Raw genomic sequence first — 20165 nt, forward strand, 5'->3', positions numbered from 1 at the left:
CCAATTTGACAATAAATTTCATATATATAAAAAAAAAAAAAAGAATATACATTCCCTTTCGTGGTCTTTGGAAGATGTGAATGCAAGTTTTCAAACACGTTGCTTTACACAGAATGACCACATAACCCAGCAATTCCACTGCCGGGTCTATGCCTAAGAGAAGTGGAAACAAATGTCTACACAAAAACGTGGATGTAAGTGTGCACAGCAGCATTTTTCGTAACAGCCAAGAAGTGGAAACAACCCAATGTCCCTCAAGTGCTCAAAGAATAAAGAAAACAGGTAGAACCCTACAACGGGATACTATGCAGCCAAAAGGCAAACAAAGTGCCGGTACAAGCTACACCACGGAGGAGCCCGGAAGACACTAAACTGAGGCAAGAAGTCGTACAACGTGACATGGGGTCCCATTTAGGTGGAATGTCTGCGCTAGGCAAATCCACAGAGGGAAAAGCAGATGACTGGGTGCCTGGGCTGGTGGTGGCGGGGGATGCGGCCCCTGCTAACAGGGCCACTGCTAACAGGCCCGGAACTTCTTTCCTGGGTGATGCAAACGGTCTACAACGGACTGTGCTGTGGGTAGCACGACTCTATGAACACATTAAAAATTGCTGAACTGGACACTCTGGGTGAGTTGCGGGGTATATGAACTTTATCTCGGTGAAGCTCTGTGAAAGAAAAGGTCAGCAGGAATCTGGCCACTCCCCCAATCATCTCAGTCTTGATCCCCACACTGCTAGCATCTGAGAGAGCTGAATAGCTCTCCTTAGGTCCTTCTGCTTTCCGTCAAACTCCACTCCCCAGCTGTTCCTCCGCTACGCTGCTCCCGGCTGCCCTCCTCTCCCCTCCCCACCTGATGGTCCCACAACGATCCAACAGTCCTGACTGGTCTTTGCCACCTTCTCCTCCTGATACTGTCCCACGTAACGGTATCTTTGACTTCAACTAACACCCAGCCCCGCCACCATGAACCCCAATCTAAATCCTTTTCCAGCAACTTTTTTACCATCAGCAAGATATCTCCCAGAAACACTTTGGAAAATCTCATTATTTCTCAAATCCAACTCCAGAAAGTAGTGTCCATTTACTGAGAGCTTACCAGGTATGTGCTCCCAGCTAAGCACATCACATAGCCTCCCACTATCCTCACAACAGATCTAAAAGACAGTTTTATCTATTTCACAGATGAGGAAACTGAAGCTCAAAGAAATGTAGTGCTAATCCATATTCTTGACTATAAGATTACCTTTCTCTTTTAACTCCTCGGCTTCCCTAACAATGTCTTCTCCTTCTGTGCCTCTTTTCTATTAACGATATTGCTGTAGTGTAAGTTTACAACTTTATATCTGAATATTTCTTTCTTTTACTCCTCACATTCCACAGTTGCCAAGTTTGGTCAGGTCTATCTATTCTCTATTCCTTACTGCCATTATAATAGTTTAGAAGGACATCCTCATTAGTCCTGGATGACTGTACTAATCTCTTGGTGCTGGAAGGTACCTTCAGTATCTTTTCTAGTCCAATCAACCTTTAAAAAAAAAGTTCTAGAGCTCCTGGGTGGCTCAGTTGGTTAAGCGTCCAACTTCAGCTCAGGTCACGATCTCGTGGTTCATAGGTTCAAGCCCCGCGTTGGGTTCTGTGCTGGCAGCTCAGTCCCTGGACCCTCCTTCGGATTCTGTCTCCCCCCCCTTCTCTCTCTGCCCCCTCCCATTCATGCTCTGTCTCTCAAAAATAAATAAAAACATGAAGAAAGAAAGAAAGAAAGAAAGAAAGAAAGAAAGAAAGAAAGAAAGAAAGAAAGGAAGGAAGGAAGGAAGGAAGGAAGGAAGGAAGGAAGGAAGGAAGGAAAGAAAAAATATAAAAAGTTCTGATATGTAACCTCTATTGGAAACTCTTAATTCTTAGACTCAAAGCTCATTTATTTGTTTAAAGCTCTGATTTTAAAGATTTTTATATCATTAATGAAACTGACTTTTAATAGAAGTATCTCATGAAATTAATTAAACCCCACTTCATCCTGTAAAAGAGATTCTTTTTTCTCACAGACTTACCTTTGGCTGGGTCACCAAGAGTAGTAAGAGCACCGCTGCCCACACAGAGTCCACGCTGACATACTAACTTTGCCTTGAAATAAATAAAAGACAGAACTTTGCTTATCGTATCAGTCTTAGGAGAGACAATGAAATAACACTACAACAGAACCTTGCAAATAGATATGGAATGTGTACACAGTATGTATTTACGGCACAAAGCAAGCTTATGCAAGGTAACTGTGTTTGGTTAATAGTTTATGAAATGTTATCATTTCTGTTAACAAACATGTCATCAGCAAAACTAAATTGAACAAGCTCACAGATTAAGTCCTCTCTTGAAGATTTCAATTATAGCTATGGAATCACTAAACTGGAAGATGTGTTAACCCCAAATGCCTCTTTTAGTATGAATTCACAGTGTCTCTTATTTGTAAGTGGATGATTAAGCAAATAAATGAATTCTTCTGGTATTACTATATAATCCTTATGTATATGCTAACGTTAAGTATTTTTTAAGCATCTACCTTTATTCTTCAATCACAATCACAATCACAATCAAAATACTGAATTATCTTAAGTTGAATTATAAATCGCTAGTGTTGTTAAATCTGTATCCAGGAAGCCATACACATCTTTGGAGGCACACCCTCCACATAGCAGTTTCCTTCTCCCAAAGTTTTGGTACAAACAATACAGAAGTTCAATCTTCAAAGACAGTCATGAAACAATTTCAAGTAACTTGACTGCTGAAAGTGTTCGCCTTATCCCACCATGTAATTGAAACTTGAAAAAGCCTCCATAAGAAACAGAAAGTATCTATGTGAACCATGATCCAGAACGGTGAAATATCCATTCACCCCGTCAAAAGGCATTACTGATACTTAAGAAACCTGCATTCATGCAAATCTGACCTCGAGCTGACAGTGTATTGCAGATGAAACTAAAGCAGGCCTGTGAAAAGGTGTAGAAATCAAATCTCTTTCATAATCAGCCTTCACAACCATTTATACTGCCACCAAAAGTACGTAACAAAAAACGCTGGTGAACTGGGAATTTTACAAATCTTAGAGAACTGAAATACCGATATTTAACGATATCATTAATTTTGTACACTAAGATCACAAAATTAGTGTTCTATGACCTAACCCCCTTACCTGACTTTCAGTTTCAAACAGAAGAAATCCGTAAGTCTCTTTAAGTTCTTCCTGAGTATAATTACTTGCTTTTTTTTCTTGGTAAAAAGCTTTGTACTGTATAAAGAGAGAATAGTTGAATGCTATAAACATTTATTTTGCCTTGCAAATTAATTTTTAAAAATGCATCATCTGAATTCCTCCTGTTAAAAAACTAATGAAATTTATTATTTTTTCTATTCCCTAGAATACATTCTTATTACCTTCCAAGGATTTCTTATCTCATCTGAAAGTGACAGCTGAGAAGAACAAGGCTTATATACCAAAAATGATGGGTCTATTTCTTTAAAACTAAAATAAAACTAACACACAGACACAGTGTGTACCAAGCACCTCACCTCATTTAAGAAAATGTCATTTTTCACCAAAGTCACTTGACTGTACTGAAAACCATGCTCAGATGCAGAGTCCAAGTAAGAAGTATGAAGAATTGAAATTGCCCTCTGGAAGAGAGAGTCTGAACTCAAGGACACTGTCTCAAAAACTGTAAAACACAAACAAAAATAATGCAACCGTTTAAGATAACCAAAGGATGGGGTTTAAAGCGGCACACTAAATATCACTGAACACGTCATCTAGTCCCTGCCTGGAGAATGCAGACATTGACAATGTGTTCTTGGCGACTGTACCTGGACTGTCTTAAAAAACCTCTCACGGGAAGAGCATAATCTAAACGGAGGTGAGCAGGGCAGCTGGGTGGCTCAGTCGGTTGGGCATCCAACTTCAGCCCACAGTTCGTGGGTTCAAGCCCTGCACTGGGCTCTGTGCTGACCCTGGAGCCTGCTTCAGATTCTGCGTCTCTTTCTCTCTGTCCCTCCCCAGCTCGAGCTCTATCTCTCTCAAAAATAAATAAACGCTGAAACAAGTTTTTAAAACAGAGGTGAGTTACTGAGGGTGAGTTACTTTCTTTTTTTTTTTTTTTTTTTTAATTTTTTTTTTCGACGTTTTTTATTTATTTTTGGGACAGAGAGAGACAGAGCATGAACGGGGGAGGGGCAGAGAGAGAGGGAGACACAGAATCGGAAACAGGCTCCAGGCTCCGAGCCATCAGCCCAGAGCCCGACGCGGGGCTCGAACTCACGGACTGCGAGATCGTGACCTGGCTGAAGTCGGACGCTTAACCGACTGCGCCACCCAGGCGCCCCGTGGGTGAGTTACTTTCAATACAAGAGTAAAATAAACCCTGCCGGATCCCTCGGGCCTTCTGGTTTAAAGCTGTGCGCTGTAACCACCGCCAGGACAAGCACACCAAACGTGATAGTGCCAAGGTGGTGGTCAGCAATCACTTAGACCAAGGTTTCTCATCCTGAAGTTCTTTAAAACGTACGCCACATTTTGAGACACTTACCCTTCCCGTCTTCTCATCAAATCCCCAAGTGAGCCTGCTGGGTTCCTTTCAAGGGGCCTAATAGTGCACACTCCACAAACACATTAGAAAGCATTGTATCTTTGGGGGTTCCTCAGAGCCTAGACAAGTCTATTGAACTTGACTTCTTACGGGTTATATTATGAAATTACTTTTCTCCATGTCCCCAAAATGAAACTTTGTTACTTTTTAGAAAACCTATGCAGACACATGCTATCCCAGAGATTCTGCACCGCCCCTCCTGTGACAGGCAGGGCTCCTAATCCAGCGTTACTGACTTGGCCCGATAATCCTCTGGATTGAGCCGTCGTGATTTTTGATTTTACAAGTCCTTACTTTAGCCAGAAACTGGACCTAGTGAGTTCTCATAACATTTAACTATTTGTTTACTCCCTTCTATTTCTATTCTCTTTAACAAGGTCGAGGTGGGGAGGTACAAACTAAGGACTAGAAGTTTTGGTCATATAGGATAAATAAACCATTACTACGGCTTCCTACTTCTGCCAGAACCTGCCGATTACATTAAAGTCCAAAACCTAAAGGAAAAACAGGAATTTTAGTTAAAAGTAACTAATAAGCAACGGTGAAAAACTGAACTATTATAGAAATGGAAACAAACATTTCAGTCAAGTTAATTTGGACTCAACTGTCCTACCACTTCAACTACCTAAGTAACGCTTTAATAAACAAAATGTCCTAGTATCCAAAGTGAAAGACTGTACGTAGCACGGAAGGAAAAGAGGATGAAACATTTAAGACTATTCTGAAATTCGTACATCTCATCCATGATCCAGATCAACTGTTTTACTTTTTCTCAGTTTCACTCTTTCCTTCGATAGCAGGGTACAAATGTTATAGCACATGGATATTCTTAAGAGGCTTGAATAGCAAAACACCAGGGGTAAGAACTAAAATGATGGCTTTAGCCATGTTACTCAAAGTGAGAAGCCTATGTCTTTGTAACTCTGTCTTACAAATAAAGTGCCCTGCTAGCTCAAATGCAAATCAGGATTCCTCTAAAACTTCAACTTGGGAAACTTTGTATTTCATATTTTTAAAAAGGCAAAATAATATTTAAAAATCTAAGTAAACTCTGAGGCTCAATGTTTGAGAAATAGGTTGCTTACAGTGAAAGAAATAAAACAGCTTTGGAAATGAACATCCTATGATTATCAACTCTTCAATTCCACAAGATGTTAATACGAAGACACAGGTTTTAAATTGCAGAAGTAACAAATATTACATATATCCACATTTTTGAGGGTCAATGCACAATAAACTAAAAACTGTGAAAAATAGTGCAATTTGAAAAATAAAAAAAGCCCATCCAACACAGTATTTCCAAAATACATGTGTCAGAGAACACTATTTGTCAGTGTGAGGAATACTGTTCTCAACAAAGCTATGAATAGAGATGATGGTTTAAAATAAACACTAGGAGGGGATGGACGCCTGGGTAGCACAGTCGGCTAAGTGTCTGACTCGATCTTGGCTCAGGTCACGATCTCACGGTTCGTGAGCTTGAGCCCCTCATCGGGCTCTGTGCTGACAGTACAGAGCCTGCTTGGGGTTCTCTCTTTCCTTCTCTCTGTGCACCCCCTCCTCCCTTGTACTCTCTCTGTCTCTCTCAAAATAAATAAATAAACTTAAAAAAATGCTTAAAAAAATAAAATAAACAATAGGAAGTGACTGTGTGCTAATATATTTTTATACCTAAAACTATTTATGGTTAAAAATGTTTCCCCTTTAAGTCAGCATTTTCCAAACAGCAATATATTTACAAAATAATTTTACAGTTAGCAGAAGGAAAAGCACGTCCACACTATAACTGTTAGAAATCTATAGTAAATCTTGACTCTTTCATAATAAATGATCTCAATTATACTCAAGAAAGCACAAGTTTCATGCTCCATAGCTAAGGAGATAGATGAGCATTTCATCAAGAAATTATTTGACATTACGTCTTCTTGAACAATGTACTCCCACTTAAGAGTCTCGCTAGTGTACAAAATAGTATGAGCACTAAATGGATGGCCGCATTTTTGCTGAGCAATACACACGCTTCATTTAAACATTCAAGGTTATCAGAATATTAAGAGACTGAAGAGGGGCGATCCTACAAAGAAACACTAAAACAACTTGAAAAATACCTGTCAGTAAAGTGGAAAGAGTGTCTCTTGGGACTTAAGTCACCAACAGAGAGCATGTGGGGAAAATTCAAGTTCAATCACAATGGCTCTAGACATTGAGTTAATATTCCTTCCTGTAGCACCTAGATCTGGGCACATTTCTACTAGGCATGGATTCAGTCTCAAAAGTTATGTCAAGCTTGGCACAAAAACAGACACTCAGATCCATGGAACAGAATAGAGAACCCAGAAATGGACCCACAAACATATGGCCAACTAATCTTTGACAAAGCAGGAAAGAGTATCCAATGGAATAAAGACGGTCGCTTCAGCAAGTGGTGCTGGGAAAACTGGACAGCAACATGCAGAAAAATGAACCTGGACCACTTTCTTACACCATACACAAAAATAAACTCAAAATGGAGGAAAGACCTGAATGTAAGACAGGAAGCCATCGAAATCCTCAAGGAGCAAGCATACAAAAACCTCTTTGACCTTGGCCGCAGCAACTTCTTACTCAACACGTCTCCAGAGGCAAGGGAAACAAAAGCAAAAATGAACTACTGGGATCTCATCAAAATAAAAAGCTGCTGCATGGTGAAGGAAACAATCGGCAGAACTGAAAGACAACCAATGGGATGGGAGACGATATCTGCAGATGATTTATCAGATGATAAAGGGTTAGTATCTAAAATCTATAAAGAACTTACCAAACTCAACCCCCCAAAAACAATCCAGTGAAGAAATGGGCAAAAGACATGAATAGACACTTCTCCAAAGCAGACATCCAGATGGCTGACACACGAAAAAAATGCTCAACATCACTCATCATCAGGGAAATACAAATTAAAACCACAATGAAATACCACCTTACTCCAGTCAGAATGGCTCAGATTAACAACTCAGGCAATGACAGATGTTGGCTAGGATGTGGAGAAAGGGGAACCCTGTTGTACTGTTGGTGGGAATGCAAACTGGTGCAGCCACTCTGGAAAAAAGTGTGGAGGTTCCTCAAAAAATTAAAGAGAGATCTACCCTACAACCCAGCAATAGCACTACTAGGTATTTACCCAAGGGATACAGGTGTGCTGTTTCAAAGGGGCACATGCACCCCAATGTTTATAGCATCCATTGACAACAGCCAAAGTACAGAAAGAGCCCAAATGTCCAGTGACGAATGAATGAACAAAGAAGATGTGGTATATCAGGACACCTGGGTGGCTCAGTCAGTTAAGCGTCCAACTTTGGCTCAGGTCATGATCTCATAGTTCATGGGGTCAAGGCTCGCATCAGGCTGTGTGCTGACAGCTCAGAGCCTGGAGCCTGCTTCGGATTCTGTGTCTCCCTCTCTCTGTTCCTCTCCTGCTCCTGTTCTGTCTCTCAAAATAATTAAAAACATTAAAAAAAAGAGATATGGTGTGTGTGTGTATACACATATATACATACAATGGAGTATTACTTGGCAATCAAAAAGAATGAAATCTTGCCATCTGCAACTATGTGGATGGAACTAGAGGGTATTATGGTAAGTGAAATTAGTCAGAGAAAGACAAGTATCATATGACTTCACTCATATGAGGACTTTAAGATACAAGACAGGTGAACATAAGGGAAGGGAAGCAAAAATAATGTAAAAACAAGGAGGGTGACAAAACCTAAGAGACTCGTAAATACAGAGAACCTAGAGTTGCTGGAAGGGTTGGGGGTGGGGGGGGATGGGGGGGGATGAGCTAAATAGGGAAGGGGCATTAAGGAAGACACTTGTGGGGATGAGCACTGGGTGTTATACACAGGGGATGAATCACTGGAATCTACTCCTAAAATCATTATTGCACTATATGCTAACTTGGAAGTAAATTAAAAAAAAAAAAAAAAAAAAGTTAAGTCAAGCTTGACACAAGCTGGATTCTGCTCAAAGTACCCTGTATTTATCTCCCCCTTTCTCAAAAGCCATCAGAGATACTGAGTGTCTGCTTTTGGACACCTGTTTCTCTTTTTAACTTCTAATGAGAGGAATTAGAAAATTATAAACCAACATCTGATGCTATGGCACAAGTATCTGTTTTCTATTCTAGAAGCATCTATCTGGTCTGAAAGCAAATAACGAGATGAACTAATGCCAACAACTTCAGTGTCACAACAACTGTTAACACAAATCAGCCACCTCTACATCGCCCCCAAACTCTCATGACCACATGCCCTGTTTATAGGCAGGAGCACTCATCAAAGAAAGAAACACTCAGAACCCAACACCACCTGCCACTAAAGGTCCTTATTAGTATTCCCTTTAGATGGACTGCAACCTACCTCTGGTAACACTATCGATGCATCCATCCTCCATCAATCTAAGCTGGCCCTTTGATAGGTGCTGAAGAAGAGCCCATTCCTTAACTATCGGATCCTAAAATGTATTACCTTTACTTTTGAGACATTAAGGGATTGCCAGTTTAAGGTAAGTACAGCTTTTTTAGAGCACGATTTGGCAGGACCTAACAAAAACTTAAATGTGTATACCAGATAAGCATTCCACTTCCAGGAATGTACTCCTTAGACATACTAGCCTGAGTGCACAGGCTATATGTACAAGGGGTATTCCACGCACTTGTATCTATAATAACAAAAACACAAGATAACCAACTAAATTGCTGTCAGTAAGGAAACACTGTACAACTACTGAATAAAAATCAAAATAAATACATATATACTGACATATAAAAATATCTATTACATACTGAGTAAATAACATGTATTATATAATGTCATTTTGGTAAAAAAAAAATACATTACAAATATGTGTTTGAAAATTTACAGAAAAAGATCTAGAAAGATGGGAAACCAAATTAACAGTGTTTAAACCAATGGTTACTGAAGGAGCAGAGGATAAAGGGGAACTTTTACTTGTTACCTTATACATATTACAACTGAGGTTTTCTTACATAAGCATGTATTACTTCTACCAAAATGAATCATAACTTCAAAGAAATACAAATAGAGAAATGTGACAATTTCCCTTGAACATATACCTTTTCCAATGCCGTTTGAAAATTTAATCACATTAATTTTGGATTAATGACTTATAATTTTTTTAAAAAATCCTTTCATTTTACATGATTGAAATTAAAATTTTTTAATTCTACCGTTTTCCTTTGGGTTTGTTAGTAATAACTTATAGCATTTAGTTTAATACCCACTCTTTTCTGATATGAACCCTGGCTCGGTCTCCTCTAAGACAGAATGTAGCTGGGAGGGTGGTCTTAATTCATTGTCACCAAGTACACCCCCAGAATTCTTGACATAGTCCTGTTCTCTGTTAGTGTCATAATTGCTAAAATGAGAAAAGAAAAAATGAAATCATAAAGCGAATAGTTCTATTCACAGCATATTTACCATATAAACAAATGTTTACTGAGCATCTAATTTATGTTAGGTACAATCCTGTAATGTTTACCATCTTTGACAGGTCTCCAGAGCGAAGGGCGAAATTTGGTCTATAAGCAGTAACACACATAAGATGAAATGCCTTTCTTTTAATATTCTTTAAGTTCTGAAGAAAATTCTGTTCACAGAAATAAGTTATGCTTATAGTAATCACATTGGCCTCACTTAAAAAAAAAATCTTTTGAAATGAAGAGTAGAGATTATAGAACTGCATGCATGTTCTACTGGTTGAAAGTAACAAAATCAAATAGAATACAGTTAAAGAAAATCTCTCCCCACCACTAAATATGATTCATCCATTCTTTAGATACAACTATTAGGGTGCCTATTACATATATATGAGAAACTGTCTCTACAATGAAAGCTTAGACTAGAAAAGGAAGATGAACCTGTACAGAAACCAGTACTATAAATACGTGGGAGAATCTAGAACACAATGTAGTGGATGCATCATAGGGATTCCATTAAGATGGGATATATCAAGACGTTTCAGAGGGATCGATAACTTGAAGTCTGAGTAGGTGCTCAAATAATAAAGCCAAAAGAAGGGCTAACCCGTATATTTTCTGGCAACAGAAACAGTATGAGCAAGGGAGAGAGAAACATATGTAAAAGGAACTGTGGGTAGTTTATTTGAAGAATTCAATGTACTTTAAAAAAAATTAGTATATTTTTAGTTTTACAATAGTACACCCTTTTCCAAAAAGGATCTGAGGCAGAATTGTGTGGATGTTATCAAGATTTTTCAGAAGAAGTTGTAATACTGACGATATTCATTCATTAAGCAAATAGGTTATTTATGTCAAGAGGGGAGAACTAAATTGGGAATCAGGAGACCAGGAGGGTAGGCCTACCACTAACTTGTTTTAAGACCTTAGTATTGTAACACTGTTGACACTTGCCTTCCCAAATATCATGCCCTGTTTTCTTTCCTTCCCCCAAACCACAATTTTGTTTAGGTATTAGATGATTCCATGCTTTAGGCGGGAGGGGGAGGGAGGGAGAGAGAGACAGAGACAGAGACAGAGACAGACAGAGAGAGAGAGAGAGAGAGAGAGAGAGAGAGAGAGAGAGAATGAGTGTGTGTGTGTGATATAGAGAGAGAGGGAATTTACGCTCATTATGGTATCTGGCCAATGAGATGTGAATGGACATCAGTAGAGAGAATTCTGAAGGAAAAAACACATTCTCCCCATCTCCATCTTCTAGCCTTAGGGCCTCGTTTTAAGATGTGTTTGCTGCCCGGAATTCCTTGCAACCAAGATGAGATTGATCAGCCGGCACATTAAGAGTGAAACAAAACAGAATCTCAATCACTGAAGAAGTCCTTGAAATGCTGAACAAATTCACCTGGAGCTGCCCTGCCTCTCAATCTTTTGAGATGTGAAATAATAAATGTTCCTTTATTGTTTAAACCACTCTCGTTGGCAACTGAAAACACACTATGAACTTGGTTAAATCATTTATTTTAATGTCTCATTTACTTGGAATTATCTTTTAAAAAAGTTTTTTTTAATGTTTATTTATTTTTGAGAGAGAGAGAGAGAGAGTGCCAGGTGGAAGAGGGGCAGAGAGAGAGGGAGACACAGAATCGGAAGCAGGCTCCAGGCTCTGAGCTGTCAGCACAGAGCCTGACATGGGGCTCGAACTCACGAACTGTGAGATCAGGACCTGAGCCTAAGTTGGACGCTTAACTGACTGAGCCACCCAGACTCCCTGAAATTATGTTTCTAAAGCTCCTTTCCATTCTAACACTGTGACTTTACCAACTGCCTTCCTGAAGCCCTGTTATGTATGAGGCATTGTGCACTGCACTAGATAATTTATCAAATTCCTCTTTTATTTGTCACCATGCATGGAGACATTTATCCTAGTATTTATTAGCAAGAAATCACAAAACCTAATATAACTTGAAACCTAAAATATAAGGGTATTTAAAGCCTTTGATTCCCACCTACTCAGTAAGTCTTACCTCCCTCCCACACACAAGGGAAAAAGACCCTTGATTCAGATCACTCCTAATGTAATTTCCCTTACTAGTTATATACAAAGTCTGATTTTCACACTCCTCCACCACTTCAAGTTTTCCTCACATTGAAAGCCCCCAAATCTAGCTTCTCTGATGACTTAAAAATTTTCCACCTGGCTAGAATCATTCTTCACAAGCGTTCCACGGATATTTACCGTAGTCCTGCTCTATGTACAGGTCTGGGCTGGAGCTCGGGAACACGGGAACAAACGGGAGACTGTATGTCTTGTCTACCTGCGAGAGTGGTCTCTAACATTTAGGTCATAATTTCAGAACTGTCTGTCAAAGTTCTGTTCAGAACAAGCTCCTCTTCCATGGAACAAGTAATGAAAGGCACACATTTTGTAATCAGAAGGACTTGGCAAGACAAGATTTTGAAGCTACCTTTGTGACTCCGAGAAAGCTGCTTAATCTTTCTTCCCCTTCTTTTTAAAAATAAATGTCATCAAGGCACATACACTAAATAAAAAGCCGCATACCAGTAGTCTTATCAATCACTGCGCCTACCCTCCCAGGGAGCCCTGATTTCCATTCTTCTTAGGCAATCATTTTCAACTTTAGCTCTATCTTCTGGTAGAACTCCATGTTTGTAAATACAATAGCTGTATAAATTCATATCACTAATTTTGCTACGTCATTATTCAATGTTTCAATAAGTTGTATGCATTAATCATAGCTGGGCCACACTGGGTAGTCAATTTCCTTTTTTACATGATGTTTCATTTTTCTGAATTTAAGATGGTCTCTGCTTAAAATTCTCCCAGAGAACCCAAATCTCCTCCGAACAGATAGATACATCAAGTGTTTGGAGACGCTGTTTGTGCAGCATTGTGTCCTCCAGCTTCAGTCTGGACCTGTGCTCCCCGGTGAAGGACCTGTGCTCCAGGTGAAGGACCTGTGCTTCCTGGTGAAAGACCTGTGCTTCCCGGTGAAGGACCTGTGCTCTCCAGTGAACCAAAGAGCTTTGCGCCCTTGGTGGGGGATGCTGAGATACAGCACTGATGTATAAATGTTCAGCACGATCCCAGTTGGCAGAAACCGATGACCTGACTCTAAAACTTACATTCAAAGGATACAGAACAGCCAAAACAATTTTAGAAAAAATGGCAAATTTGAAGGATTCACCACCTGATTTCAAGAATCACCACAAAGCTAACGCAGTCACAACTGTGGTGTTTTAACGATAATACATACAGATCAGTGGGACAGCATGAGAGCTCAGAAACTGTCAGAAGGCTGCCAATATAACCCAAGAGGAAAAGAACAACTTGAAAAAAGATGATGCTATAACCACCAAATCAGAAAAAACAAACAAACATGAACCTCAACCCCTACCTCAAACCATAAAATTCAAACGGAAATGAATGACAGACATAAACGTAACCGCTACTGCTATGAAGTTCCTAGAAAAAGATCAAAAGAGAAAATTCTGACCAGGGGGCAGGTTAAGATTGCTTAGGGCATAAAAATCAGTTCTCATAAAAGAAAAACTGATACACTGGACTTCATGAAAATTATAAAACCTTCTGAGCTTCAAAAGACATCATTAAGAAATTAAAGTATTTATGAAGGACGTGTATCCAGAATATACAAAGAAGTCTTTTTTTTTTAATATTTATTTATTTTTGAGAGAGAGAGAGAGACAGAGCGTGAGGGAGAGAAGGACAGAGAGAGGGGAAACACAGATTCCGAAGCAGACTCCAGGCTCTGAGCACAGAGCCCAATGTGGGGCTTGAACTCATGAACCGTGAGATCATGATCTGAACCAAAGTCGGATGCCTAACTGACTGAGCCACCTAGGCGGCCCCAGAGTATACAAAGGACTCTTAAACACACTTCACAAACAACATACTAACAGCAAGTACGTACGTGGGAAAATGGTCAACATTATTAGTTATCAGGGAGGTGCCACTTGCTCACCAGAATGACTAAAATTAGAAAGACTGAGAATACTAAGTGTTGGCAAGGATGAGGAACCTCTGGAACTCTCATACATTCCTGGTAGGAATAGAAACCTATATTGCCATTGGAAAAATGTTTTGCCAGTTTCTTACAAACTTAAATATGTACTTACTTTATGGCCCAGCAATTTTATTCCTACATATTTACCCAAGAAAAATGAAACATTAAGTCCATAAAAAAAAAATGTGTACACGAACTTTCGGGGCACATAAGCTAAAACTGGAAACAATCTAAATGTTCATGATAGGTGTTTGGATAAACTATGGTCTTTTCATACAATATACTATTCTACTCAGGGATTTAAAAAAAAACCTGCTGATACATGCATGAATCTCAAAAACATTAAACTGGACAAAAGAAATCAGACATAAAAAGTACACACTGTAGGATCCATACATACATGAAGTTCTAGAATTGGTAAAACTAATCTGTAGTGATAATCGTATCAGTGGTTGTTGCGGGTAGAGGGCAGGAATAGAAAAACTGATTGCAAGTGAAGCAGGCATGAAGGAACTTTCTGGGGTGATATAAATATCCTATATTTTTATGGGTGTGTTGCTCACAGGGTTCACACATTTACCAAAATTCACTGAACTATATACTTAAAATGTGTTTAGCACCAAATATGGATATGAGATAGCATATAACATCTGACCCAAATCCAGTAAAATTACTGGATTTTATGTGACCATAAAAAAATTAATCTCAAGAGCCCCATGCTTAAAAAAAAAACAAAAACAAAAAACCAAGAACTACTTATAAATGACGTAAGTTAAATTATAATGAAATTTAAAATGTTTGAACTGAATGACAATGAAAACACCTATCTGAACTTAGGCACATGCAAAATATCTACAAGAAAAAACTACAAGAAAACCATTAATTTTAAACGTACATGTTAAAGCAAAACATTTGAAAATCAGTGAACTGAAGAGTCAATTCAAGAACTTAGAAAACAGAGAAGTGGTAAATTCAAAGAAAATAAGCAAAGGAAGTAAGTAATAAAGATTAGAAGCTAATTGAATAGAAGAACAAAGAACCACAGAGCAGGAACATATGTGGTACATATCCCCCCACCTGAGCCTTTTCTCACATATTTATATCAGTTAACTACTGCTTAGTAACAAGCCATCTCAAAATTCAGTAGCTTACAACCACAATCATTTACTACTGCTCACATTTCTACAATGTGGGCTGAATTAGGCTTAGTCCAGCTGGCATAGCTCCGATCCATATCTCTCTCATCTTCCTTCAGCCAGTGAACTAGCAGAGGCATGTTTTTCTCATGGAAATGGCAGAGGTGCAGAGAACAAATGTAGAACACCAAGTCCTCTTAAGGTTTATCAGGCCTGAAACTAACATACTGTCATTTCTACCTGATATTATTGCCCACACCAAGTCATACAGCCAAACTCAAAGTCAGCGGGGAGGAAAAGATATCATCCTGTCCCTTTAGTGGGAAGAAATGCAGAGTCAGGGCAGGAACGCAAAGAGGAGGAGAGCCCTGGGCTTCATAATACAATTGATAGTGATGATGGTTGTACATCCTTGTGAATATACTAAAAACTAATTAATTAAAAACCAATGTAATAAAATACTACATTAAAAAAATAAGAAAGAAACGCAATCTACCACAGTATCACTGTAAGGATGTTGTGCATATTCTTGTTTTTCATATTTAAACAAGATGAATTATCCTGAACCAGCAGAATGCTCAGGATGTAGGCAGGGGTGAGAGCAGTTTTCCGTTTTCTTAATTTAGGAGTTCCCCCTTCTTCGTTCCTGCATCCAAGGATTTTTGAAAAAATAATACGGTTCCTTTGTTGTCAACCTGCAAGTGTACTGTGGATCAGGAGGGTGTGTGTACTTCCAGCTGTTTTCCTCTTCAAGATCACTAAGAAGACACATCCCTTGCTTTCCAAGGTTATATACTCACTTCTAGGGAGTATTTTGCTAGCTCATTTTAAGATCTCTGGGCCACTCAGGTACTTGCCAATTCCTCTCTGCATTCCTTAATGGACACTATACGGCTGTTCAGTCTCAGCCTGGTAGGCAACGATTCTTTTAGGATGGGACTGCTGCCAGGACTGGATGGCTGCTGGAAATTTCTGAGCTATGCCCCCTCTGCACAACTCTGCCTTTTCTCATAGAACTGCTGGGGCTTCCGAACAGTACTTATGTATATATTCAAGTTTACCGGGTTTCTTTTTCTCCTTCACTTGTTCAAAATGTAGTCTGAGAACTGCCCCCTGCCTCCCATTCTTTATGGAAGTAGAATGATTAAAAACTAATCTGGCCTTGTTCCTTTTGGAACTATACGTTCAGTCTGATGATTTGGTTTCATTCTGTTTTGTTCTTCAGGGCATCAGACAGAAGACCCATTCAACCCACAAACTCACATCTTCCAGTTCTGGGACTAGATGGTGGTTTCCTCCCACTGTGTAAGACAAAAGACCTCCTTGACTGGTGCTCTATCTTTCTTATCTTCACACCCTTATTTTCTAATGCTTGTGGCCATTTTATTTTGGGGGGAGAGTTCTTGAGCTTTATTATCCAATCCTTACATATTTTTTTTCTGCTCTTACAGAGCCCTTTTCTGTTTTCTAAATAATTAAAAAAAATAGAACCTCCTCTTCTTTCATGGATGTCGTATCATTTCTAAAGATGCTATAGTTTTATTTGGTTGAAGTTTCTTCTGTTAACTGCAGTAAATTTATTTCTACCAAGCTCCTTTTATATCCTACTTGTTTATCCCTGTTTGATTTCTTTCATGTTAGACACTTGCACCCAGTGGCTGGGGATCCTCTGCTGTCCATTTATGTTTACACGTGAGGCACTTAAAGCTGCCTGAAAGTCTGGTGCATCAACAGTGCTTCTTGACCAGCAGCCCTTACTCTTTCACATGATCTGATGGTGATGCAGCTGTTGAATCGGGCAAACTCCCAAAGTCCGTGTCTGTTAAATATTTTGCCATGGTTTGGTAAGTTTCCCCAGAAAAGATTCCTTTAATATCTTGTTTAGAGGGAGCATAAGCTTGACTATTAGTTCTGAGAATCACACAGGAAGACAGTTCTGGTTTCACGCTTCAGTACGCTTTCACTTAATCTTCACTTTCATTGAGGTGCTCTGCCCCTACCTCTGCTGTCTGGCATGCCCAGTGAACGTCTCCTGAGTGTCAACCTTCAGTCCTCTGTCTGGGTAGAGGGGAGGTAGACAGTTGTCTGGGTGCAGACAGCAGGGAAGGGAATCCAGAGCATGAAAACTACAAAAATCATCACTCAGACCTTCTATTTCCACTCCACCCTTTATTCCCACCTTGACAAGTATCCGGTACTTCTAAATCCTGAGCTGCTGCCAGACTGCCTGGTGGGACTACGCCTGCCCCTTGATGGCTTTCGGGTCTTCAGCCTTCAGCATCCTCTAATCCACAAAGTCACTTATCACCTGACCATCTTCTTTCTAGTTTCCCAAAGCTGACTGCACCCGGCATCTACTTTCCCATTCTCTTTTTGTGGATTTACAACTTTATTGTTTTACTGTAACCTCAGTGGGATTTCCAGAGGGTGTATACAATTGGACATGTTACACTACAAGTGTCTACTTAATATAAGTCTTAATTTCTTCAATTAAAACATGTGGACTATATCCTCTAACTCTGGTAGTTACTATTGCCAGTGGTTGTTACTTTAACTTTTATCATTATGAAGACTTCACTTACTTAATGTATTGGCCGCAGACCTAAGTATATATCAAACAGCCAATAAATATTTCACTTAAAAAGAATTACCTTTTAGTGCATATATACTCAATAAGCAGGTCTTCATATCACAAAAAGTACAATCTCAAGTAGATCTTCAATGATATTTCTCGCACGGCACTCTCTTCCTTCCTTTCAGAGTACTTGTTATGATTCACAATTACATATTCATAGTTACTTCAGTAATGTCTATTTCCCCAATGAATCAAGCCCTATGGGGGCAGAAACCATTTCTGTTTTGCTTACTCAGCATCCAACCCAATGCCTGGCATACAGTAAATATGTAACTGGTAACTAAATAAAAGAGTACATAATATTTAGACTATTTAACCTGTCCCAAAACTCAATAAAAGGAACCAAGTTTCCCATCTTGAAAGCAGTCAAATGCTAGTACCAAAGTCTGACAAAGAAAGCATAAAAAAAGAAATTAAAGATTTACCTCTCTTATGAATACAGATAACTAAAATCTTAAAACATATGCACTGCCAAAAAGAATCCATCAGGATGTGAAAATGATAACAGGTATCAATCCAGATTCATTATAGGATTGTTAAAAATTGGTTCAATAAATAGGAAATCCAAACATTTAACTAACAACATCGATAGGTGGAAGACAACCACAGAGAGGCTGCTGGGTGGTGGGGTGACGCAGAAGAGAAACCAAATGGCAGACTGTCAAAACGAAGTTACCTTCTACCTGTTTATATTACGATGCCTTATAATGTGCAAATTTTTGTTGAAGAGGGTTTTTTTAATTTATGGATTATCTGTCACACTTAATCTAAAAAAACAAGCTAAGATGCTCCCAAATAAAAGATTTATTTAATAACACAGAAAAATGTCCTACCATAAACTGTTTAGGGGAAAGAAAAGCAAATTACAAAAGAGAAGCATATGTACCCATACATCTTTAAGAACACACACCACAGTTTAAACAACGGTCGTCTTCCGCATAACACTTAACAACATCCACGATCTTTCTTGTTTATTTGGTTATCCTCTCAGCACTAGTTTATTCATTTCATGAGTACAGGGAATCTGTCCTTTTCCAAGCTGTATCCCCAGTGCCTAGATCAGTGCCTGGTACACAATAAGGTTTCAATAAACACTTATGTAATGAATCAATTCATTTTCCAGATCATTTTTCTACTCACCTTGATCCACCTTCCCCTGACTTACCACTGAGTTCCAGCTATACTGATCTTTCTGATTCAGGCTCTTTCCTCTTTTCAGACCTTTGCATATGCCGTTATTTCTGACTAAAACGTTCTTTCTCCTGTTCCGTCCATGGCTTAGTTCCTGTTCTTCCTTTAGTGAAATCTACAAGTTTTTCCCTCAGAGAAACCTTGTTTTCTTTAAAGCACTAGTGTTTTCTTTAAAGCACTCATTACAACATGCAATTATTTTATCAATTTCCTTTTTGGGGGCTCATCTCCCCCACCAGACTGTAAGATCTATGCAGGCAGATACTCTCTCTTGTTCACCAGAGTCCCCCAGTGTCCAGCAGAGCTCACAGCACCACGGGAGGTACTCAATACCAAGTTATCTTTAGGTGGGTCAAGTATAGGTAATTTTTTTGTTTTTTTGTAACTTTTTGTATTATCTAAAAGTTGACATAAGCATAAATACAATCTGGGGGAAATAAAGCAATTTTCACTTTGTAAAAAAAAAAAAAAAAAAAAAGAGAGAGAGAGAGAGATCTCCTACAGCCCTAAGTGGAAGCAAGCTAGTTTTTTTAAATATGAAGACAAAGTAAAGAAAACAAGTGGAAATAACAGTTGCCATAAGGCAAAACAATGGAGCCCCATAAACAAAGTGTTCTGTTAAAAAAAAAAGAACATACTATGGAATGAGAAAGGTAGGATTTTCACAAAATTTTTAAAAGATATAAAAAAGTTTGCCAGACACAAAAGTTTAAATGTTTTCTCATGCCCAGATAATCATACACAGAAGGAATAAAAAAGCAAATGTGAACGAAGCACAATACACCCGTATCACTGTTTTACATTTCAGAAGATGACCTAAAACACGGACCGTCTGCACACACGGGAGAGTTGTAAGAAGCAATCCTGCTCTCTAGAAATTTCCGCAAGGGCTTCCTCACCACCATACTTACAGAATCCAGGGAGGACTGAGGAGCAAGGACCTCGGGAAGCCTTTAAGGACCTTCCAACCTGTTCCTGAAGCCCCTCCCCCTTCCAAACTGTTCCTGAAGCCCCTCCCCCCCCCCAAAGCTTCATTCCCTAAAGTCCCCTAAA

At 39.1% G+C, this 20165-nt stretch overlaps 1 protein-coding gene across 8 annotated transcripts in view; it reads right to left on the bottom strand.

Annotated features, from left to right (window-relative positions):
* Nucleotides 1-20165, bottom strand: part of TASOR2 (transcription activation suppressor family member 2) — an 82040-nt gene that overhangs the window by 51667 nt on the left and 10208 nt on the right. For 3 of the 8 annotated variants that reach the window (XM_086715035.1, XM_086715036.1, XM_086715033.1), the window contains exons 1-6: nt 13105-20091; nt 12344-13063; nt 9913-10046; nt 3565-3710; nt 3188-3283; nt 2052-2124 (exon numbers count right to left, since the gene is read on the bottom strand). In XM_086715035.1, the coding sequence (XP_086571161.1) occupies nt 2052-2124; nt 3188-3283; nt 3565-3710; nt 9913-10046; nt 12344-12444 (550 nt within the window). In that variant the 5' untranslated portion in view covers nt 12445-13063; nt 13105-20091. Of the gene's footprint in view, nt 1-2051; nt 2125-3187; nt 3284-3564; nt 3711-9912; nt 10047-12343; nt 13064-13104; nt 20093-20165 lie in introns of those variants that run through there. The other 5 variants (XM_086715038.1, XM_086715034.1, XM_086715037.1 and 2 more) reach the window with 4 other exon arrangements.

This window comes from Puma concolor, chromosome B4 (genome assembly GCF_028749965.1).
Source record: "Puma concolor isolate L17-30 chromosome B4, mPumCon1.1.hap2, whole genome shotgun sequence".
In the NCBI taxonomy this organism is placed as follows: domain Eukaryota; kingdom Metazoa; phylum Chordata; class Mammalia; order Carnivora; family Felidae; genus Puma; species Puma concolor.